This window comes from Abramis brama (genome assembly GCF_963993115.1).
Source record: "Abramis brama genome assembly, chromosome: 2".
NCBI lineage: Eukaryota > Metazoa > Chordata > Actinopteri > Cypriniformes > Leuciscidae > Abramis > Abramis brama.
This window is the reverse complement of record NC_139964.1, coordinates 10,176,202-10,191,966: the sequence shown is the minus strand read 5'-3', so window position 1 is coordinate 10,191,966 and position 15,765 is coordinate 10,176,202. Positions and strand designations below refer to the sequence as shown.

The 15,765-nt window shown below is 37.3% G+C and overlaps 1 protein-coding gene across 1 annotated transcript; it reads right to left on the bottom strand.

Moving 5' to 3' along the window:
* Positions 1 to 934: 934 nt before the first annotated feature.
* Positions 935 to 6,516, bottom strand: LOC311077622 (uncharacterized protein). The gene is made up of 4 exons (XM_084106196.1): positions 6,187 to 6,516; positions 2,532 to 2,726; positions 2,384 to 2,454; positions 935 to 2,265 (listed from the first exon to the last, which is right to left on the bottom strand). The coding sequence occupies exons 1-4, from the start codon at positions 6,190 to 6,192 to the stop codon at positions 1,272 to 1,274; spliced, it is 1,266 nt and encodes a 421-aa protein (XP_083962322.1). The 5' UTR covers positions 6,193 to 6,516; the 3' UTR covers positions 935 to 1,271.
* Positions 6,517 to 15,765: the final 9,249 nt, after the last annotated feature.

Genomic DNA, 15,765 nt, shown 5'->3' with positions numbered 1-15,765 from the left:
GCTGGAAAGATTCAGTCTTGCAGTCTTTGTAAAGCTAGAGGTTTCGCTCTGGATTCCAAAAGATGCAGTCTGGAAAGCAGATCTTTTGTTGAGCTTGCTGTTTCAATCTGGATTCAGGTGAAGAAGCTGGAACTCTATCCGGGTCACGGCACCATCTGTTGTAAAGTTTTCTTTGTTCGAAGCAGAGACCAGTGAGACAGTCGGGATCGCGTTCAACAGAAGTTGTTCTTTATTGAGAACTCCACTGTATGCGGCTGTAGAAACTTCCAACATGATCTGACTGAGGGAGCTTTACATGGTATCTTATAGGCCATTCAGTGGGCTGTCCTTAAAGGTGCTGAACTTACACACAGCCTTAGAGATGACTACTGAATCTAATCATCTAAAGACAATAGAGGCAATTACCCCCAACTGAGATAATGGTACCCCCAAATTGTATAAACAACACATGGTCACGAGAACCAAGACTAGGTAAACATTCACACATCCCTCATGTTCACCTTGAATGCCCAATACAGTTTAGTTCACCTTAGTTTTTTATGTGATGTTATGTAGGGAAATAGGATCAGCAGATCTAAAAACATATTCTTAAATCTTAATCCTTCAGTTTGTATAAATATTGTACATATACTTTTGTAAATACTATGGATTTCACACTGTTCTGTATTCATACCTCTGATCAACAGACAAAACTAAGACAGTGTTTCCTTATACATATTTTATTATAATTTCATAATACAGAACACAAAAATAACCATAAGAATCGAGAGATATATGTATATACATGTGTAATGTAATATAATAGATAGGTATATATTGTATAAAAATAATAATATATATATATATAATGCTGTACAAAGATAATGTGTGTATATATATATATATATATATATATATATATAATGCTGTACAAAGATAATGTATATATACTGTAATATAATAGATAGGTATATTATATTGTGTATATATTGTATAAATATAGTGTATGTATGTAAATATTGTTTAGTGCAAATAACTATGAATAATACAATAAATATAATGCTGTATAAAGATATGTATATATACATGTGTATTGTAATATAATAGATATAGATTGTTATATGTATTATATTGTATAAATATATGTACATGAGTGTATATATGTAAATATAATTTAAATAAGAATAATACAATAAATATAGAATACCATAAATATAATACTGTATAATAATTTCAGAGTAATTGAATGGACCACCAGTGGTATGTGGCCACACTCACACTTAACACAGTCATTAAATGAAGCAACATCCGAAATCTGAAATGACTTGACACTTCAGTAGGTAGTGGTAAAAAAAAAAAAGATCTCCTCGGTCTCTAATGGTACGCATTACATCTACATTTTTGTGTATGCGTTCAACAAGCATGTCCTCCTGCGCACATACCACGAAATCGCACCACTCCAAACCTGTTAGGAGGATCTGACCTTGTACTTGCCAATAGTACTTGTGCTGCCTCCTAAGCTGCAGAGAGCCACCAGACATTTTCAGGTAGGGACAGTCAACGTAACTCTTGATGTTGGGGCACTTAATTTCCAGCAGGCCGAATGGTGGGTTTTCAGAAGGATCAAACACGACTCCATCGGGGGAGCACCCCAGCCATGGAGCATCAGGGTGTATAATGAACCCGCAGGGTGAATAGTTGACATTTTTTAAACTGCAGTACTCTGTCACGGCAACTGGCTCCATATCGATTCCTCTCCTCATGTCCTTCGTCATGACAGTCCCCCTCAGAATTCTGTGTGCCAGATTTTCAGCTGATGTATGACAGCGAACATGGCATGCCTCGTGAAAGCGTGTAGATGTAACTCGCATCTTTCTCAGTCGATGCCATTCCTGGCATGAGCTCTGCTCCCGTGTTGCAGCTTCAATCCTGTGGGCCATGTGGAATGACACCTGTAGCGATTTTATATATACATGTCCCTCCTCTGATAACACATGGGCGCATGTGGTTGGCTCAAGCCTATAGCCTTGGATGGGAAGGGAAGGTTGGGCAGGGGCATCTGGGATGTTGATGATTTTCCGCATTTCTGGTGGTTTTTGCTGAAATGACAGCACACTCCCGGCCTGGACAGCCCCAAAAGCTGACTGAACTAATGGGACTTCCGCTGACATGCCCATGGTGGTCACCAGAGGTGCAAGCAAAGGGGGAAAGTCCCTATATACTTCTGCCACTCTCAATGTGGCAAGATCTGGCATTTCCCCATCCAGTGCTTTGTAGAGAGAACTTCTGAAAATGTTGAAGTGAAAAGATGTTAAAAAAAAAAAACTAAAAAAACTGCAGCATATTAACTGCATACATATTAACCACATCAACACAGCTTAAACTAAAGGTAATATAGTCTCACCTCACACAAACAGAGGTAGAATTTTGGGGTTTGCGGACCTCCATGTCTCCCACCGGACCTGGCCTAACACCCTGACAGCAATGACACATTTTGACATGGCATCACAATAGTTACATGGTACAATTCACATGACAGACAGATGACTTACCAAGGTCCTTGGCTTATGCCAGGTCTGCTCAGTTTCTGTGCAACTGTGCACTGGGGGTACAGCAGGGATGCCTAATTGTGAAAAGTGTGCTGTTTGATATAGTAGTGCAACCAAATGGTTGCATAAGGCACACCCCGCCACACAAGAGCAGTGGGTGCTCACCAAAATGACAGGTTTCAAGTCTTTTAACACCATCTAGGGAGAAATAGAAGCTTAGATGAGAAATACCGCTTAAGAGATAAACTGTTAACAAGAAAAATATAACTAACAAAAGCATACGGTTGTATTGACTTGGTAAAGTTGTTTTTATATTCGCACATTCGCGCTTAAAATGTTTACCCCGCTTGGCAATTTTTTACTTTTTAGGAAAACTTGACTATGTGACATGGCGCTGTCCATGTATGTGGTACTGAAGGTCCTACCTGTAATGATCCTCCGAATGTACAAAATACATTGATCTCTATATGCGCAGGCGGCTGAGAGACGGATCCGAAGGGACCAATCAGTAAATCAAAAACACACACTATAGTGTCACTAAATTCAGTTCACACATCACTACTGTCCTGATGATTATACTACAACACTTATTTTGGGTAAAAAAAAAATTTGCATTATTTTTATGATTTGTTATTATGAAAAATATTCAAAAACTTCACTGTAATTATCTGTATTGTTGCCAAATTCAGATCACACATTGTAATGCAATTATACAATTGTATTGCATTTATCCAAAACAAAGTCTTGTTATATAACCAGCAGGACAGCAGTGATGTGTCATGTGTGATCTGAATTTGGCAACAATACAGATAATTACACACTGTTAACCCTTGCTGTAAAATTCTGACAATATAATACCATTTTCCATTAAAACAGTAATATACCGTAGAAAATAAAAATAGCCTACAGGAATATACTGTAAATTAACAGTGCTCAAAGTCGACACTCAGAGGCTGTTTTCCCAATCACACCCTATACCCTCATTCACTATTCCCTACATTAGTTCACTAATATAGTCCACTTGAATGAAAAGAAGTGAGTGAATTGAGAAACTGATGAACACCTGATAAGCAGAATCACTGAAGGACAGAGAAACAAGAACAGAAAAAAGAGAAACACAAAAACTACAACTGACTTCCAGCCACACTGAGTGTGAAACCAGTTTACAAACCAGTTTACGATTATTTCTTTCATACATGTACAAAAGTTCTTGTTGAGAATTAACAGAGATTTAGTTATTAATAAAATTTGTTGTCACCATGATGGAGATCAGTATTTGCTTTAGTTGGTCTCTTGTCCCTGGACTTCTTACCATTCATCTCTCTCTGACTGCTGTAACAGTGAGTTAATAAAACACATTTGTTATGGCAAGAAAGAGTCAAGAGGAAGATGATCAGGTGTTTTTATTCTTTTGTGATGATGTCACAATCATCCTGGACATGCCTGATTTTCAGATTTTTCCTGTATATAGTCACTGAAATTATAGTTATCTCATATTTAGCATATATCTGTGAATCTACAAAATGAAATCAATATTTCTGTAATCAGGTCTTCTGAAGAATATTGTAATCATATAGTGCATTCAATTTTATTTTACTCCTGCTTGACTGAGACCCACACAGACATCAACAATCAGCACATGAATCTCAACAATGGTGAAAAGTTTCATGTCGCAATGCATGCTGGGTTCCAGGATAATATAAAACTCCCAGCATGCACTGCTGCATGAATAATAATAATAATAAAAAAGAAATATTGCCACCATTGTTGAGATTCATGCGCTAAATTGTGATATCTCGGTGTTTCTAAAACACAGTGTAGCTCTGTTTCTCTGGTTATGCATCATGTGTTAAAAAAAAAAAAGAGTCATTGTATCTTATTGCTGCGTTTTCACAGTGGTGGTAATGTAACACTTTACTTGAGGATTAAACTCTGAATAAGTGAGAATGAATTCCTTAGTGAATGAACAGGCAATATGATGATTTTGTCATCATAATCATTATAACTGCAGTCATTCATAAACTGTGTGTGCAGAAGTGTGACTTGCAAAAACACAGCTCAAGCAGCAAAAGAAAAACTAATGTTTTAGCATCAGCATCCCAACTAAAGCAAGCACTGATCTCTATAACGGTAACTTCAAACCAAACATTTTCAATTAAACATCTCAATAACAACTTCTGTATGACAGAAATAAAGTCATACTGGTTAATAATAAGTGTAATAATGTGTAATGGCTGGAAGTCAGTCGTAGTTATTGTGTTTCTCTATTTTCTGTTCTTGTGTTTCTCTTTTCTTCAGTGATTCTGCTTACAATCACTTACATATTCCCTTAATTATCTCACTGCATCGTTACTTTTTACTCGTAGTGTGGATTTCCCTGAGGGGTTGAAAGGGTTAACTGTGTAAGATAAAAAAGACACACCCACAAAATGTATTTTAACAGTAATAAACTGTAAGTTATAAAACAGGTTTATACTGGCAACACTGTTGCCAGTAGTTTACTGTAAAATTTATTTTTTGGGTCACCGTTGTGCAGAAGAGTAGAGCCTGTGCTTCAGTCCAGCAGAAGATCTACAAACATTGATGATATGCTGCATGTTGCTTTATTTAACAGGCGGTGACTGGGTAGTTGCTGATCCAGTGGAAATCTTTTTATGTACAATAGTTTTTTAGTGGTCTCAAATGAAAGAAGTTCACAGTAATGCTTTGCTCACATTATTAATGCATTATAAATTTTAGTTAATACATTTAAATGACAGTTGGTCAATTTAAGGCAGTCGGTTTTTGCAAGTGAAATTAGTTAACTTGAGTTTTAGTGCATTTTTACAGAAACAAACTAGATTACAGTAAAGAACTGTACAATTAACAGTATTTTACTGGCAACAGTGTTGCCAGTATTTTACTGTAAAAAAACCCAGTAAGGTCTAACAGTGCAGTGAAGTTTTTGAATATTTTGTAGTAACACTTTTCGGGGTTTGCACTTTGCAGACGGTCCCTTCTCAGCAGCCTGCGCATAGAGATCAATGTATTTTTTCCACTGCGAAGGAAAGCTCGTTTTGAGGAAAATTAGGCTCTATGCACTTTCGCTTTGCACTTTCGGTTGTCTGCAGGTGTTATATGTATAGTTAGCCTATGTGTTAGGTGTTATTTGTGTAGTAACAACTTTTAGTTCACGAGTTATTGAACGCGAAAGTCCACGAATATGCGACTGTGTGAATATAAAACCAACTTTACCTATGTTGTATTGTAGATGAGAGCTACATAGGCCTACCCATTCACATCCATAAACAGTAGACTGAGCCATGTACATTTAGATAATGTTACTTATCAGCTGGGCAACTTATCAGCCTAACCATTACCCTAACATTGACCCTAGTCACCCTACTTTCAATTCGTGTGGCTTTTCATTTTTCCTCATGGATCTATGACAGACTGCCCTCACGCTGACCTCTCCTGTCACCTTGTTTTTCATTGACACTGTTACGGAAAAAGATGAACATACATTTCGAAACTGGATTACACGTTCTTACACTGTGCTAGTTTGTCTGTTTTAATATAGTAGAGTAGTGTGAAACAAAATAGCTAACGTTAACAAGTTCAGTCACATCAGTTTCTTGATTACAATATAACTGTTAGCATGATAACGTTAGCTACTTACCCTCATAGTTGTCGATATAGCTGCCGATATACATTTTAAATCCCTTTTCCCGCTTGCTGTTGGGAGCAGCACATGATGTTGTTACGAGTCGGTCTATGTCATTTACCGTGAGACGAGGTAAATCCTGAAGACAGCGACTATAAAAGAGAGCCATATCTGTCCGTGTATAAACAGGAAGTTGAACAGGAAGTTGATAGCCTAGTACACGCGAACCCAGAACTGTTACGTGCATAGAGCCTATTCAACCAATCAGATCGCGACTTCGAAACTCCTGAAGTGTTTCCAGAAAAGTGTGCCATATGCATCAGACGTTCAGCCAACGTTCCGTGGGCGTGACGTCTGAGGCTGAGACTAGGGAATGGGTGACTTGAATAAAACCTTTATTTTGATGCTAGCGCAATAAGCATTTTAAGGTTACCAGATCAAATGTTTTGAGAAAACCAAATAAAAACACAGGAAAAATGGAAATGAAATATAATCATTACAGTTTTTCTCGATTGTTTACACACATTTTCTGAAAGCATGCCTCATATTCTCAGAACTCTACACACAAATCCAAAAACACACACACAATGGGCAAAACCCCTCAATTCTCCTGCAAAATGAAACTTTACATTCAAAACAATGTTATTTCTTCTCAAAATGGTATTTTGTTTTCAAATGACACACACAAACCATCATATGAATAGACATTTATAAGAACCAGTTGAACACTGATGTGCTCAATGTAAAACACTATGATGAATGGAAAACACTTCTTCTCCATTCATCATAATGATTTAGGCCTTTTTTTGGTTCAGTGTTACACTTACTACAGACAGTACATACATAAGTGTGTTGTAAAATATCTGAGAATATTGTTTTTATACTCAGAACACACAAATACACGGTAACCAATATATTTTATTTTTCCCACAAAAACAATGTACACAGTGTACATCCCAACCAACACAAAGTAGGACATACAGTGGTCTACAAACAAAACAACAGAAGAATTGACTGTATACAGTTACAGTAAAAACAAATCCAATGTTGGCATCCATTGCTCCATTGAAGAGCTCACCTGTTGCTCTTTTATGCTAAAGCTCTGAATGCTAATTGTAAAACTGTGTGACGGGTGTTTGCCCATGTGAAGAGTCAGTGTGCATATTTGAATGGCAGTGTGTTCCTTGTGAAAACAAGAGATTTTCTGCATGAAAATTGTGCCAAAAGCAGAGAATTGTGTGTAGTGTTTTGAAAAAAGTGTGTTTTAGAACTGCATTTTGAGTGTAAAGCAGGAATTGTGCTTGTAGTTCAGCAGAATTGGTTCAGCGGGGTGGTGAATGAGTTACATGTTGTGGTCATTGTGTCTCAAGTACCAGAAAATGTGTGTAAACAATCGAGAAAAACTGTAATGTCAAGGCAGCAACAAAACAAATTCTAAGAATTCCCCTCAGAGATTCACTCTATTGAAGCCAGTATTATTAGTGAGCCAGTTTTTCTCGATTGCTTAAACACATTTGTCCGCTCTGATGTCACATTTCTGAAATAGTTACACACAGGCTAAACCTGAAGCTCACTGGTCAAAATAACTCATTTTGTTTGCAAACTTCTCTAACACTCATGAAACATTAGCCTAGAAATCTAGACGCACCCTAGCGGCAGCAAAATTATTTTGCAGCCAGGGTGGGTCTAGCAACTCTCAATAGACCTTTTTGCTGCAAAAACCTAAATTGGGTCAGGCCAATCACGTCGTGTATAGAGTAGGCGGGGGCGGGCTTAACATATGACGACAGAGTTGCGACGGCTCCCTGCCACTTGAAAACAAAGAATGGCTGCTGCGGATGGAGAACAACGGTCTTTCGAATCGGCTTTGGCCGCAACTCTGGAGGACTTGGAGTTAAGTTTTTCTTTGAGAAAAGAACAAAGAACGGCACTTAAGTCATTCTTAAAAAAAGGAAGATGTGTTCGTAGTTTTGTCGGCCAGATTTAAAAGTTGAATCTATCAACTAAGCTCCGCTGTTGGGAAAACGCTCTGGTTGGTTGAAGCGCTGTCCTATTGTGTGCAGAGGGAATTTGAAAGACAGCCGTTTATCCCGCCCCTCGGATTGACCGTGTCTATGGTGAGTTGCCAGACTAAACATCTTGATGTACGTCTGGCTTACCAGGCTAATGAAACATTACAGTTTGTCTGAATTGCTAAAACACTAAACTTCTCTGAACCAAATTCTCAATATCCTAAACCAATTTGTAAAACTCTTTCTGTAAAACATTAAACAAGTTCAGGTCGTTAAAAAACACTGTTTGCAAATCTCATGCACTCTTTTTGCAAAACTCTAAACACATTCCCACATAGCAACATTGTGTCGGCCCAGATCCGGCCCACATCTGGCACACATGGAAAGATGATCTGGCCCACATGCAGCGTGGATCTACGGCACTTGAGTGGCCCACTCCTGTTTGCCAGATCTGGGCCACAAGCAGGCCATAGCAATGCCACATCTCAGCCAAGAGCAAAGAAATAAACCACAACTGGACCTTATCTGAGCCACAAAATCTGTGTATATTAAATATGAAGTCATCTCAGCCTTAATAAGCCTGTTAACAAGCAGAATCACTGAAGGAAAGAAGAGAACAGAAAAAAGAGACGAGCAGAAACACAAGAACTACAACTGACTTCAGACACAGCTTTAGAGGAAATCAACTGAAGAGAAAAGAAGACATTAAATATGTGAAGATCTCAGCAGAGGAGGATTAAACAACTCCACAAACAGCATTACCAGCTTCACTTATTACTAACCAGACTGACTTTATTTCTGGCAGACGTCTACAGAAGTTTTTATTGAGAATTAACAGAGTTTAACTCTAATGTGTTTCATTTGAAGTCACCATAACAGTGATGAGTGCTTCGATTAGTTGGGCTCTTAACTCTTATTATATCTTTTGTCTTCTTTGGCCGCTGTGACAGTGTGTTTGTCAAACACATTTGCAGCAGCAAAGAAAGCTAAAGTGAAATGAGATCAGGTGATGATGGTTACCTGTTGATGGTTTTATAATCATCATGAAATAACCTGTTTCACTGATGTGTTTGAAATCTAAAAATTATGTTGTTCAACTAATATATTCACATTACATACATCTACATACATACGTAACATCTGCAGCGTGAGGTCCAGCAATATTATTACAATCAGTTAGCAGACTTTAACAAACATGAGCATGAAACATTACTGTTCGATGACAAACACAGACATCAATAATCAACGTATGAATCTCAACAATGGTGACAATCTAAAGTACCTTGCTGCAATGCATGCTGGGTACCATCATAGTACAAAACTCCCAGCATGCATTGCAACATGAATAAATTATGCAGCTGAATTGTCCTATAATTTTGTTTGATTCTAAATATTTGCTTTTATTTTTTTGCTGTTGTTTTTGTTGTGACATTTAGTAGCTTTTCAGTGATGTTCTGAATTATTCTGTTTATTTAAAATATATTGTCACCATTGTTGAGATTCATGTGCTGATTTCTCATATCTCTGTGTGTCACCATGGATTCATTTTTCGTGCTCATGTTTGTTAAAATCTTCTAACTGATTGTTATAATATTGCTGAATCTCACGCTGCAGTAACACAGGGTTTGTGATGAGAATATATTAATGGAACAAAACAATTGTTAGATTCCAAAGACATCAGTGAAACAGGTTATTTCATGATGATTATAAAACCATCAACAGGTAACCATCATCACCTGATCTCATTTCACTTTAGCTTTCTTTGCTGCTGCAAATGTGTTTGACAAACACACTGTCACAGTGGCCAAAGAAGACAAAAGATATAAGAAGAGTTAAGAGCCCAACTAATGGAAGCACTCATCATTGTTATGGTGACTTCAAATGAAACACATTACAGTTAAACTCTGTTAATTCTCAATAAAAACTTCTGTAGACGTCTGACAGAAATAAAGTCAGTCTGGTTAGTAATAAGTGAAGCTGGTAATGCTGTTTGTGGAGTTGTTTAATCCTCCTCTGCTGAGATCTTCACAGATTTAATGTCTTTTCTCTTCAGCTGATTTCATCTGAGGCTGTGTCTGAAGTCAGTTGTAGTTCTTGTGTTTCTGCTCGTCTCTTTTTTCTGTTCTCTTCTTTCCTTCAGTGATTCTGCTTGTTAACAGGCTTATTAAGGCTGAGATGACTTCATATTTAATATACACAGGTTTTGTGGCTCAGATAAGGTCCAGTTGTGGTTTATTTCTTTGCTCTTGGCTGAGATGTGGCATTGCTATGGCCTGCTTGTGGCCCAGATCTGGCAAACAGGAGTGGGCCACTCAAGTGCCGTAGATCCACGCTGCATGTGGGCCAGATCATCTTTCCACGTGTGCCAGATGTGGGCCGGATCTGGGCCGACACAATGTTGCTATGTGGGTTCTCACTCATTAAAACACATTTCTCACTGTGATACACTTATGTTTCAAAATGCTAAACACAGACAGGCTAAAGTTAAACACAACTACAACACAACTGTCATCTTTTACACAATGACTCAAAATTGTTCACACTTATTTCTTATTATGAGAGGAAACCAACTGTACAAAATACAAGACAGTTCAGAGTGCCTAAATTGACTCAAAATGTTTCACTGAATGTTGATAGCAATAATGGATGCAAACTGTTTCGGCAATCCTTATCTTTTTTAACTCTTTGCCATCATGCACAGGTAGGGGTGAAGTTTTTACGCAGACACACAGAGATTATTGCAGTTGAGGTTTGTGGTTTATTGTAATAAATTGTACAAACAGATGAACATACCGGTTGATTTATTATCTTGTTTCCAGTTGTTTGCGTATATTCTGATCTGTAGACTCTAATCTGTGGTGTTTGGTCTGGTGAGAACTGTGTGCGCTCCCCCTACCTGTGGCTACCACTTCCTGTCACCTATGCCCCCTATATACAACCATGTGCATCTAATCACTGTCACCCAGTGTCCAAAATACTAATATAAATATAGCCAAACAAAATAAAATATTGTGCAAACAATAAACAAAAATGGCTCCTACACAAACAATATAAGAGTTAGAGGAGGAAGAATATGAGTTTACAGTTTTTCTCAATTGTTTACACACAAATACTGGTACTTGAGACACAATGACCACAACATGTAACTCATTCACCAACCCCCTGAACCAATCCTGCTAAACTACAAGCACAATTCCTGCTTTACACTCAAATTGCAGTTCTAAAACACACCTTTTTCAAAACACTACACACAATTCTCTGCTTTTGGCACAATTTTCATGCAGAAAATCTCTTGTTTCCACAAGGAACACACTTCCATTCAAATATGCACACTGACTCATCACATGGGCAAACACCCGTCACACAGTTTTACAATTAGCAATCAGAGCTTTAGCATAAAAGGGCAACAGGTGAGCTCTTCAATGGGGCAATGGATGCCAACATTGTTTTTTTTTTTTTTTTTTTTTCTGTAACTATATACAGCCAATTATTCTGTTGTTTTGTGTGTAGACCACTATATGTACAACTTTGTGTTTGTTGGGATGTACACTGTGTACATTGTTTTTTGTGGGAAAAATAAAATATATTTGTTACCGTGTATTTGTGTGTTCTGAGTATTACAGTTTTTCTCGATTGCTTAAACACATTTCTTGAAACTATGCCTCGTATTCTCAAAACTATAAACACAAATCCATAACGTCTCACCCAGTTCCCCAAACATCCTATTTTCAGGTCAAAATGAAGCTCTACACTCAAAACCATTCACTCTTGCTGAAAAACCAAACTTTGCCCTCAGACAGGACACACAAGCCCTCAAAATCACACACACTACAACATAGTCTAAGACACTGGTGCAATAAATTCAAAACAACATTTCCAAAACTGGTAAGTTATGTTGCTTGTGGTTCCCCCAATCACAAACCTTTTCACATGATGAACACAAAAGACACAACCAGTGGATACATTGGCACATTTTTATTCATACACAGAAAACACACACACACAAAAATATATTTTTTTTTCCTGTTTTACTCTTTTTTTTTTTTACTCTTTTTTGTTATTCTCTCCTCTAATTTTTTTTATTTATATTTACTTACAGTAAGATTTGTGTGACCAACATATGACAGTAAAAGAGCACACACAAACCATATTCTAATATGGAATTCGAATTGTATTGGAATGGTAAAGAGTGTTGGTCGTGACAGGAGGGTCTCCACTCAAGGATACAATATGATGGATACGTCTAAGGATGTTCCACATATGGTTGAAATACCATCATTGGCCTAGAAAGACAACATTCTGGGAGTCAAGACTATAAAGGATGAAGGATGCCCTCCCTTCACTGTCACACTCTGCAGCCACTCTGTGTGACTGTACGACTGCTGGCCTTGTCTTGCAAGAAAATAAACCTCATCAAAGACTATTGGAAATGTTTGTCTCTTATTCAGTGATAGAATTTTGTTTGCCACCACACCTCCCTGAAGGTTCTCGAGGCGACGGTAAAGCGACTCAAATTTGGCCTTACTCGTAGCCCAGCCTCCCTCATAGTCATACCATTGACTAACACATGGGCAACTAGAGTGGCTTGAATTTCATCTGAGACTGCTTGTCTTCTTGTCCTTGCCCTTCCTCCTCCTCATTCTTATCCCTCTTCCTTCATGTCTTTCTGGATCCATTGTTCCAAAACGCAATAAACTGATTTGGGCCCTTTTATATATCTATTGAAGGTTCTGATTGATGTGTGTTAAATTTTGACTCTTAGTGTTTCCACCTGGGTAATTGTGTGCTAACTGAGCTGAAGCTGTGCTGACTTGAGTGGACAATTTTGAATGCTAGTGCTTTCTAAATGACAACATGGTCTAAGCAATGAGAAATGAAGGGATTTGTGTGTAGAATTTTGCAGTGACAGTTCAACAAATCTGACTCATGTGTCAAAACAGGGAATAGTGTTTATAGTTTAGTGAAATGGGTGTGCTTTTTGATAAATGGTGTTATGGTTTTGAAATTTTAGTTCAAAAGCCTGGTTATAGTGTTTAAGCAATCGAGAAAAACTGTAAAACAATATTCTCAAATATTTTACAACACACTTATGTATGCACTGTCTGTAGTAAGTGTAACACTGAACAACAAAAAAAAGGCCTAAGTCATTATGATGAATGGAGAAGAAGTGTTTTCCATTCATCATAGTGTTTTACATTGAGCACATCAGTGTTCAACTGGTTCTTATAAATGTCTATTTTGTATGATGGTTTGTGTGTGTCATTTGAAAACAAAATACCATTTTGGGAAGAAATAACATTGTTTTGAATGTAAAGTTTCATTTTGCAGGAGAATTGAGGGGGTTTGCCCATTGTGTGTGTGTGTTTTTTGATTTGTGAGTTGATTTGAGTTCTGAGAATATGAGGCATGCTTTCAGAAAATGTGTGTGAACAATCTAGAAAAACTGTAAGAGGAGGTTGTACAACTCTTCTGAGTGTACTTTACTGTAACATGTTTTTTTATTTAGATTTTTTTACTGTATTTTACTGTATTTTCACAGTATGCCAGTGCTGAATATACAAATATTCGATAATATTCAGTACAATACTATACTACACTTGCAATTCATGTACAATTATTCACTTTTCACTGTAAGTTGTCATTACTTTTTTACATAATTGCAAAATTTGTTTACTTTGTAACAATATACTTTTCTTCTGTCACTGCATGCTTTGGATTCTGTGCTCTCCATTTCTCATGTAGTGTCTAACGAATGATCTGTGATATTGACTGATGTGTGTAAGATCTGAAAGCATTGTTTGATTTTGATTTTTTTGAGTCAGAGATTCTCTGAATGAGTTTTGAACATTTGCTTTTGTGTTTAAGGTTTTGAGAAAGTGAGTGATGGTTTCAAGAAATGTGTTTTAGCAATTCAGAAAAACTGTAAAAACATGCAACATACACACATTTTTCCATCAAACACTGCAACTTGAGGTCAAATTAATTTATTCTTTCAATCAATCATTACACAATGGACAACAAAATACAGCTATAAATATGAAATTATGCTTTACAAACTCAACAGATATGAGGAAACTTGAAGGTGGAGAGGATTAGGATGGGCAGCACTCTCGGTCTAGAACAGGTTCCTAAACCTGTCTCATCACAAAGTTTTGGTTCCTGCCCCTAAATGTATATAAACTGTAAGAGAACGTCCACTTAGTCAGACTTTGGAAGAACTGCAGCCACGTCAACGCGAAGTCCTCAATAAAGAATAACTTCTTGAACGTGATCCCAAAGTCTCCTGGTCTTCGATTCTGAGTTTCCAACACAGTCATGCCACAGGTTTTCAACAACATCACATTGGATGTTTTCTCTTGCAATAACCGAGGGAAATATCCCACATAGCAACATTGTGTCGGCCCAGATCTGGCCCACATCTGGCACACGTGGAAAGATGATCTGGCCCACATGCAGCGTGGAATTACGGCACTTGGGTGGGCCACTCCTGTTTGCCAGATCTGGGCCACAAGCAGGCCATAGCAATGCCACATCTCAGCCAAGAGCAAAGAAATAAACCAGAACTGGACCTTATCTGAGCCACAAAATCTGTGTATATTAAATATGAAGTCATCTCAGCCTGTTAACAAAAAGAATCACTGAAAGAAAGAAGAGAACAGAAAAAAGAGACGAGCAGAAACACAAGAACTACAACTGACTTCAGCCACAGCCTCAGATGAAATCAACTGAAGAGAAAAGAAGACATTAAAGCTGTGAAGATCTCAGCAGAGGAGGATTAAACAACTCCACAAACAGCATTACCAGCTTCACTTATTACTAACCAGACTGACTTTATTTCTGGCAGACATCTACAAAAGTTTTTATTGAGAATTAACAGAGGTTTAACTCTGGTTAATTTGAAGTCACCATAACAGTGAATAGTGTTTCCATTAGTTGGGCTCTTAACTCGTATTATATCTTGTATTTTTTTTGGCTGTTGTGACAGTGTGTTTGTCAAACACATTTGTAGCAGCAAAAAAAGCTAAAGTGAAATGAGATCAGGTGATGATGGTTTTATAATCATCATGAAATAGACTGTTTCACTGAGGTAATTTGAATCTAACAATTGTGTTGTACCATTAATATATTCTCATCACAAACCCTGTGTTACTGCAGCGTGAGGTCCAGCAATATTATAACAATCAGTTAGAAGATTTTAACAAACATGAGCATTAAAAATTACTGTTCGATGACAAACACAGACATCAATAATCAACGTATGAATCTCAACAATGGTGACAATCTAAAGTACCTTGCTGCAATGCATGCTGGGTACCAGCATAGTACAAAACTCCCAGCATGCATTGCAACATGAATAAATTATGCAGCTGAATTGTCCTATTATTTTAATTCTAAATATGTGCTTTTATTTTTTGCTGTTGTTTTTTTGTGACATTTAGTAGCTTTTCAGTGATGTTATGAATTAATCTGTTTATCTAAAATATATATATATATATATTGTCACCCTTGTTGAGATTCATGTGCTGATTTTTGATATCTCTGTGTGTCACCGTGGATTCATTTTTCATGTTCATGTTCGTTA

Excerpts from the sequence above, each read along its gene's own strand:
- LOC311077622 (XM_084106196.1), bottom strand. Across the intron at positions 2,455-2,531 it reads GGCATAAGCCAAGGACCTTG|GGTGTTAGGCCAGGTCCGGT; the intron begins GTAAGTCATCTG and ends CATTGCTGTCAG. Across the intron at positions 2,266-2,383 it reads TCTACCTCTGTTTGTGTGAG|AAGTTCTCTCTACAAAGCAC; the intron begins GTGAGACTATAT and ends CAACATTTTCAG.